This window comes from Solanum stenotomum, chromosome 7, assembly GCF_019186545.1.
Source record: "Solanum stenotomum isolate F172 chromosome 7, ASM1918654v1, whole genome shotgun sequence".
NCBI lineage: Eukaryota > Viridiplantae > Streptophyta > Magnoliopsida > Solanales > Solanaceae > Solanum > Solanum stenotomum.
In genome coordinates, this window is record NC_064288.1 from 1,516,956 (window position 1) to 1,526,669 (window position 9,714).

Here is a 9,714-nt window from a genome sequence, read left to right on the forward strand (position 1 = left end):
ATATCTTTATATAACCTAACTTGCCACACTATCTAAACGAAAGTATAAATTGGACCTTTAGCTAAGATTGATTGAGTCTTAGTCAAGTTCATCAAAGACACAAGGTGGCAGATGGGTTTAGAGAACCGAATTGTCATCCGTTAAAAAATCTCTCCTGAAAGATAAAAATATTAATGAAATAGGCACTATTATAGACTAAGATGAAAATACTTACTTTCATAAATTCCCGAATAAAATAGTATTATAAAGGGAATGCTTACATCTACTATTGGGGAATTGATGCATCCTCTTTCTCTGGTGACAATTTTAATTGGAAAAAAAAAGGGAATGCTTCATGTTTAAATTGGATTCTCTATATAATCACATATATACTTTAGGTCACCAATCACAATTTAATTGGATTCAATATTTTTAAAATTGATGCATGCATTGATATAATAAAGAGCCTGCTCTAGCTCACATGTATTAACCGTGTAGTTTCTAACTTCTAAATTTAGGATAATTTACATAAATCTCATACTGTTAAGAGCTAATTAATTTTTTTTCCTATTCTCTTTCAAATTATAAAAATTCCTTAAAATTTATGAATTTTGAATACATCACTGAACTCCCGAATACTTCAACAGTTAATAACACACCATTTAACTAGAAAACCTTCCAAAATTTCACTACATTCTTCTTAAAAACAAGAGGCAAGTTCCAATATATTGTATATCAATGTATCCGTGTCATGTATATTATTGTATAGCCATAAAAATGTGTGTAATATACAATGATGTACATTGTCTATTGATGAAAAATGTGCCGAAATAGAACTTTCCTGCGATCCAATTCATTTTAACCCAAATAATTAATCTGTTATCAATCCAATCATTTTAATCCGTTCAAATTCAACTCAATCCTGTTCAACACCCCTCAGATCCAACAATGAATTGTCGAGTTTGGTAAAACAAATGCTTTGAAGTCGAACTTTGAATACTGTTAAATATATATGAAGTGAGCACAAATTAAGAAACATATACCTTTGAGCTATATAAAATATAAATTCTGTCTTTCATAAAAAAATTGAACACAATTAAGAAAAGTGTCCAAAAACGAGTATGTTACCACTATTGCATATTGGGCTTTGACTAGATCAGGTTCAGGCTCTCGACATTTCTTCAACATGGGCCTCGAATTTTTATTGGTAACTTACCGAAATTTCACTACATGTTTAACAACTCATTACTTAGATACACGCTAGTTTGTAATATTTTACGAATCTTATCATATTTTGGTGTGTCCAGATACGTGCAGATACATGTATCTCGTGATACATGAGCTCAAAATTAGGTGTACTTTGGTTTAGATACACTATCCAAGTGGATTCACATGTATCTGGGATACATAGACAAATCTCACTTGCCTCCCTCCCTCCCGTCTTGCATATCTCGCTCGCGTATCTGGTATCCTAGATACATGTATATACAGAGTATCGAGTTGTTATTCTCATTTAACTGAGATACGTAGCCAAATCTCACTCGTCTCTCTCCCATCTCGCTTGCGCATTTGGTGTCCCAAATACATGTATGTAGTGTGATTCACATGTATCTGACTTGAAATTTGATAAGAAATTATTAAATAGTGCGATAAAATGTAATCATTTCAAACTATAGTGAGAACCTTCCAAAAATTAACAACTAGCTCATTTAAAAACATAAATTCGTACCTAATTTTTTAAAACTAAATACTAAATTAGTCACAGAAAACTTAATTAACTTGAATAAAGATCAATAATTACTCTAGATACATCTTACATTACATATAATAGGTCAATTTGCCTGCATGCTTCATGCAATAATATTGTTGGCATAATAATCTTATGAAGAGTTTTTTCTCTAAAGAATCTTTTTGGGCATGCAAACAAGTAGCATCTCTTTCCACAAATAAAAGGGGAAGCAAAGATGCATATATATCCACCTAGCTACTAGCCCAGATTCTTCATGTTTTCTTCTTTTTGGCCTTCTTACTTTGATTCCCATCTTTCCTTCACACCTAAGATAACTAATAATGTCACAAGAGTATTTGTGTACCCGATATTTACACTAAATCAATGAATACATACTTATATATTCACATATATACACTGAATGTATAGAAAAATGGATCTTGAGCCTATCTCAACCCCAAAAGCTAGTTCATAATAGGGAGGATTGCTCAAATCATATTATAGGGACCACCAATTCTTTTTCGTTCAATGTGAGACTCTTCAACAATTACACATTCTCGATTAATTAATTATTTATAACATAACCGTGGTTAAGTTGTGTGGTTTGGTGTATACACACTAGATGCTGATAATAAGTTTTTACCATGTTACCTATGCATAATAACACAACAACATATCCAGTGTAATCACACAAGTAGAGTCTAAAGAGAATTCAGTACAACCTTAATTAACTCTACTCCCACGGAGCTAGAGTATAACACATTAACACTATTATATTTGTAATTTGAATTTGTGACTTGTCAATAATTATACAATATGATTTTTCGATCGAACCGGGATTATTCTATAGACCTTTTCATTGAATGTAGCCCCACCCCTAATCCTTCATTACGATAGAAATGAACTTTTAGATCGAACAATGTGTGACATTGTGACACAAACAACTTGCATGGGTCCAAAGGTGAATAAATTAAAGAATATTTGTGAGAACAAATTGGATAAGCTCTCATCTTTTACACATCAGCTATATATATTTATAAGATCCTTCAAACAAGTTATTTAACTTTGTAACATGAAAAATCTCAACTTGGAAGACGTAAGGAATCTATATTTTCAATTATTAGCTTCTTTGATTCCATAGAATTTCACAATCAAACGTGTAAAATTTATATTTTAGAGGAATATTACAACTTTTTTATTTTATTTTAATTTGAATCTAGTGAATGAACCTGTTAAGTTGTTATCTGACACTGCTCAAAAATCTTCACAAATAAGTTTTATATATTCTCGTATGCATGCTTTAAATAATTATAGAGCATATTTTATTCGACATTATTCTTCTACGTCTATTCATACAATAGCATTAATGTCTTTAGAATATCTAAACATCTTTATTCTTGACATACTATATTAATAGTACTACAGTCTACACGCTCCCGTGAGAGTCTAATTCTTTTTCATAGATCAAGTACGTCAATTTTTTTTTTATATGAGTGATGGTGAGATTCGATCTCAAGACCTTTGTCTGCTTGGATACCATGTTGAAGTGTGTGACCATCTCATCTAAAAGCTTAAGTTATTAGAGAAAACACATTTTTTAATAGTTAATTATATTCTCAACAGTTTGAAGTATTAGGTAATTCCAAGATTATTATATTCCATCATTTGTAATAAAATGGTATGATCACCATTTCATATAGAAAGTGAAAATAATTAATTTCATGAGATATTTTTATTTATCCCATCCTGCATACCAAACGTCTCCATTAGTCATAGTTTATCACCGAAAGTTTCCCAGTGAATTATAAGAATTAATTTATTAAGTAAATAATTAAAGGAATAAAATCTTCAAAATAGTGTTATAGTTTGTACGGACATTGAAGGGGTTCAGGTATTATGGTTATGGTCGGTAAGCACAAGTGGGCAAAATCAAGAACATAATCAAAGTGCTAACACTTTTTCTAATTTTTTTTTGTTAATTAAGTTCTCCATACTTTTTTGATTCCTTTAGTTTTAAGAATAAATATCTTTAATGAATTTCCTCTTTCATTTTTAGCTAACTTTAGTATTTTTGGCCTTCGAGTATTTTGCCTTTTTCTAGATAACTATAAACAATGTAATCCATATAATCCATCCGTCCCTTTTTAGTTGTCATGATTTCTTTTTTTAGAGTCAAAACGATGAAAACTTTGACTAACATTTGCAAAAAATTACAATTTATAGTACTTTTCGTATATCGTTTTTGAAATATCTAAATTTATAGTTTAAAATGTTGAATTAATGTAATATTAATCAAATTGACTTTCAAAAAGCGCAACATAACAACTAAAAAGGGACGGAGGGAGTACCTATCAAGAATCCCTTATAAATAACCTCAAACATCACTAAACCTTACAACACTAACATCATCATTCTACTTCCTTCTGTTCCACACGATATTTTTTTCTGTTCTCGTTGAGCTCATATTATAAGAAAACTTAATATGGATAAGATTAGAGATTTATCATCAAAGAGGGCAGCAGTAATATTCACAAAGAGTTCATGTTGTATGTGTCATAGTATCAAAGCACTATTCTATGAACTAGGAGCAAGTCCAGCAATACATGAACTTGATCAAGATTCAAGAGGCAATGAAATGGCATTGGCATTGAGAAGTCTAGGTTGTAATCCATGTGTTCCTGCTATTTTTATTGGTGGACACTTTGTTGGATCAACAAAAGATGTTATTTCTCTTCATGTTAATGGTTCTCTTAAACAAATGCTTATTAATGCCAAAGCTATATGGCTGTAGCTAATCAAACTAGTTTTCTTTCGCCAGGATTGTGGTAGAGTAGTAATTAAGTACTCTTTTATTCTTAACCAAGAGGTCTCAGGTTCGAGCCTCCTGGTATGGAGTCGTCTTTGTTAGGGATCACTTTACCTCCAAGGACTTTTTAGTGTGAATTCGAATTTAGTCGGACTCCAATATGGGTACTAGACACTGGATGAAAACCAAAAAAATATAATAGTTTTCTTTCTTGTCTTGTTGGACTCTAAAGAAAGCCATGTTTATTATTATTATTATTATTATGACAATTGTCGATATTGGAAACTATAGTTTTCTCTCGATTCATTTTCATCAATATTGTTGTACCGGGACATAACATAATTAGTGGTCTGAAATCAAAACATAATAAGATATCCTATTAAGTATCAATAACATTACATTTTATGGAAAAATAAAAATAATTAATTTTAAAAAGTGGAATTTAATATAATATATAAAATAATCATCAAAAAAGGGAAAAGCTAGAATAAGAAAAAAATCAGACCAACGGATTAAGTTATGTTAATTAATGAGAGATAAATTTAACTTAATTTTCTCACCTATTTGAGCAACACAATCTAATTAAAATCTTTTTAAAAAATGAAACCTTTATTTATGATGATTAGAAAGAATATATATTTTAGGGAGTTAAATATCATTTTCAAGTCTTTTTAATATAAGAAATTTATAAGTTTCTTGTGTAGTTATGAAATATGAATGTATTAAATCTTATTTTTATATAATCAAGTATTTATTTCAATATCTCAAATTATAAATAATTGTTAATTTTCGACAACGAATCTTCTTATAACCACTTTAAAAATACTACAATATGTATCAGTATTACAATCAAAATTTAGAAAAGTTCATTATTTCCTGATAGAGTCATGATAATATTAGTAATGTAGTAAAAAAATTATTTAAAATTTTAAGTTTTAGATAAATAATAGTAGAACTTTGTTTGGTAATTTAGAATATTGAATTAAACTACTTATAACTTATTAGTTACAAATAAGAGTTTGAGAATAAGAATCAAGTCATTATATTGCAATAAATGGCTAATATTTTACTTCCCAAATTATATAATAAGATACTGAATTTTTGCATACAAACTATAAACTATAAATATTATGATTAACTAGTTATTTAATAAAAATAATATTTTTGAAATCTTTTGACTCTTGAACCTTTGAATCTCTATAACACACTCAATCAATTTGATGAATTCATCCGATAAATTTATTTTTCTTTATTCCGTATCAATAAACTCATTAATAATTATTTGTTTCTCTAAAAAATTATTAAATGCTAGGTTATGATAAAGAAAAATATTATATTTATGAAAGTTTCAAAGCACATGTTCAGGGTTGATCCAACATTTGGATGGTTTAAGTTATGAGTTCTTTGACTTAACAATTTTCGATATCTCTTTTGGTAATCATATGGTTTGTGTTCCATTACTATATATCTCTTTTAGCCAGGGTATGCATTTTGATAATGTTGAAGTCAATACACTAGGATATTGCATTTTGAGAAAGCATTAGTTTTTATATTTATGTTCCAACAAAAAAATGTTGCTACATATTAAATGGAGAGTCTTGCTGATATGCTAGATACTCTTATTGAAAAAAATTATCACCCAAAATTATTTTCTAGATTTTTGAAATACTCATTTTTATGTAATATAAGTTTAGATGAAGAAGTGTTGATTGAATCTATGACTTTAACACATTTTGAAATTGAGATTTTTTTTAAAAAGAATTTTTATTTATCTTATTTGAATTATTGAGCATTCATTGTTTGTTGTTAGGTAAAAAGATACAATGTGGGTCTATTCTGTTGCCTTTGGTTATGCACTATTCTAATTCCAAAAGGAATGCAACAACTTTTGTCATATTGTTGCATGCCAATCCAAGTTTCATAGCATAGTGTGATGAGCCTCCATGTTATCATGCCACTTAGGCATCATACATGGTATAAAATTGTCTATATGGTGCTTACATTGAAAACAATAGTCCTTATAGATTTGCATGGAAGGTTCTTGAAATCTTCTAGAGAGAGTTGTCGAATAGGGACTTGTACATAATTAATATTTGTAAATTAACCCTTAGTGAGTAGTATTTAAGAGACTTTCATTTGTAATGACATCAAGCAAAAACAAGTAATCTTACAAGCAATATAAAAGTCTTCTTAGAAATTCATGAAAAAGGCTTACTTAAGCATACAAGATCGTGAAAAATTCATGAGTAAGTTGTCAAGTCTCGCACAAAGTACTTAATTGGAGTCTAAATCCGTGACAATAGGCCAAAAATAGTTTTAACATTGTTGTATTTGATTATTCCTTCTCTTCCATATTGATGCTTGATTTAACTTTCATCATTGTTGAGTTTAAGGCTTAGAAAAGCTGTTTGATCCACTTGACTTGTATGATAATTGATACTTAGTAGTTTATATGATGGTATTTTTATCCTAACAATATTAAACTTTTATAGGCACTTTTTTTTTTGTCTAAATTACTTAATTAACCTCAAATAATTAAGAATATTAAACTTTTATTAATTAGATTATGATCAATCCTTTGAAAAAGGGTTGAAAAATTTTATCATGGTAGAGGTCCAACCAATCAAAATTGTGTGAGGTTCCATTTATTTTTTGACACGTGGATTGTGGGCCAATATGTGTACTTTGCAAATGAAATCAAATGAAACAAAATTAAAATAAAGATAAATTTTTATGTAGTACAATAAAAGTGGAAGGAAAGAGAGTACTATTTTCCCTCCTTAATTAGGATCTTTGCATATCATATCTAAAACAAGCAAAGTAAAAGCTCCAAAATAAAAATACACCATTGTTGATCTTTTACTCTCCAGAGACGTTCAAATTTTATTTAAGTAAAGTTACAAAATATATAGATCTATGGACTTGTTTCTTTTACTCTCTTTGTTTCTCAATATTATTTATATTTGTACAATGATATTTTTTTACTAAAATTTTAAATAGAATGAGAAGTTGTTCATTAATAATCCTCATTATACACATATATATATAAATATTTTATACATAACTTGAAAGCAAAATATTGCTTTATCTTGTGCAGAATGCTCAAGATTGTGTGACACAATTATCTATGTAGACTTTTGTGTATCATTCAGCAACACTGTCTCTAAAAATTGAACACTAAGGGATCGTTTGGTAGAATGTATAAAAATAATACTCAATAGAGTATATTAATAATGTTTGAATTAGTAATGCGTGTATTAGTTATGCATATATTATTTCTTATGCTTTGTTTGGTTTGGGTGTATTAAAAATAATATGCATTGTATAAAAAAAATTATTTACAAAAGTATCCTTCACAATTATGGTGGAAAAGATGTAAAAGTACTTTTGAGGGATAATTGAGTCTTTAACCATATTAATGCATGTATTATATCATTTACATTACTAATACCTAGAAATCCATGATATTAGTAATACACTCCTCAATACACAATAGAGTGTATAACTAATGCAAGCGTTAGTTATACATAGCATGAAAAAATGCAACAAACAAGGGACTACTAATACATATAATCAATGCATGTATTGTTTTTCTAATACACTCTACCAAACGACCCCTAAGTCTTTAATATATTAAAATAAAAATATAACTAAAAGTTAATAGTGGGCTTTACATATATTAATGTTCACTTATATCCAAGAGAAAAAGTTATGGGTTTCTTTTCTCTTCTCCAAAGGAGAAAGAAGATTAACATTCAAACCATTTCTTCTAGATCGGAAATTTCATGAACTTCTAGTTATATTTTTATTTTATTTAAGACCATCTTTTTATAGGGTTCTGTCACTTTTGATAGATTTTTCTCCTTTTGATTTTTTTTAGCCTTTACTTTAAGAAAGGATCCACAATTCATGTGTCAAAAAATGAATGACGTCTCACACAACTTTGATGGTTATGCCTCTACCATGATAATTTTTTTCAAAAGAGTTTTACCTATATGTCTCTCAACTTTTAATTTATCGCAAAAAAGTTAGAAGTTATTCTTCAGAACAAGAAAGTTATCACTTAATTAAATTTAATTATCATAAAAAGTATAAAAAAAATATTATTAAAAGATTTTCAATTTTGCCTAAGTATCAAAGAAAAATATTATGTTTGTTGTCGAGCCATATCTTCTTAATTTTTTTTGGCCTAGTGATTTTTATGTCAATTAGGCAATGTTACTTTTTTATTAAAAAAAAAGATATAGCTATCTTCATTATACTATTTCATAGTAAGTTGAATGAATGACTTTTTATTACAAATAATTTAGTATCTTTATTGCAAGAAATTAAAATTTTTGCTACCATCCTAACTTTTTAATCCAAAAGTAGTTTAGTAACTTTATTGTAAGAAAGTAAAATTTTAGTGATCATCCATGCATGCGTAATATATTCCAATACATTCATTAGGTAAGAACATAAGTATTCTGCATCATCTTTATTAAACCAGTTGCGTGTATTTACACATCATTAGTCATTCGTTATAGGAAACAGATTTAAACAAATAATGCTCCATAGATATAGTTTATCTAATTACGCTTCATGACTATAGTTTAGTTTGTTATGGAGCTTTAGATTTGTGTATCTTAGTTTTTTTGTTTCAAATTCTTACAATTTTTTTTTTTAATAAATGGATACATGGACGCTGAATACGGTAACAGAAAATTTACAGAAGCCCATAATTCACGCTAATTGTTTTTTAATAAAATGTTTTGTCCAAAATGAGTTCTACTACAACACTAACACCAATATTTATACAAATTAATTACTATATACAAATGCATATGTATAAATATACAAATATTTGTATAAAATATAGAACTATTTGTATTTGTATATAATTATGGATTGTATATGTATATGAATATATGACTTAAATATACAAATATATAAATACGCCTCAATATAGTTGTGTATATATAGAATTAAATCACAATTTGTATGTGTATAAATAATAATATAACTACTAGATATACAAATTGATATATATATTTAGGATTTATACGAATACATGTGGTTCTTTAGATCTGTCCAGAACCACCTCTTGTTTCCTCTTTCAACTATTTTGATGTCGCTTATCTTAACATTATTGATAACTTGCTGTTGCTGCAATGTCATTGGATCGTTTTGTTTCTTGGATTTCAACTCTTGAATAGATTTT

The 9,714-nt window shown here is 28.1% G+C and overlaps 1 protein-coding gene across 1 annotated transcript; it reads left to right on the forward strand.

Moving 5' to 3' along the window:
* Positions 1-4,107: 4,107 nt before the first annotated feature.
* LOC125871279 (glutaredoxin-C11) lies at positions 4,108-4,790 on the forward strand. Its single transcript, XM_049551872.1, has one exon. It carries the CDS (start codon positions 4,191-4,193, stop codon positions 4,497-4,499), a length of 309 nt encoding a protein of 102 aa, XP_049407829.1. The 5' UTR covers positions 4,108-4,190; the 3' UTR covers positions 4,500-4,790.
* Positions 4,791-9,714: the final 4,924 nt, after the last annotated feature.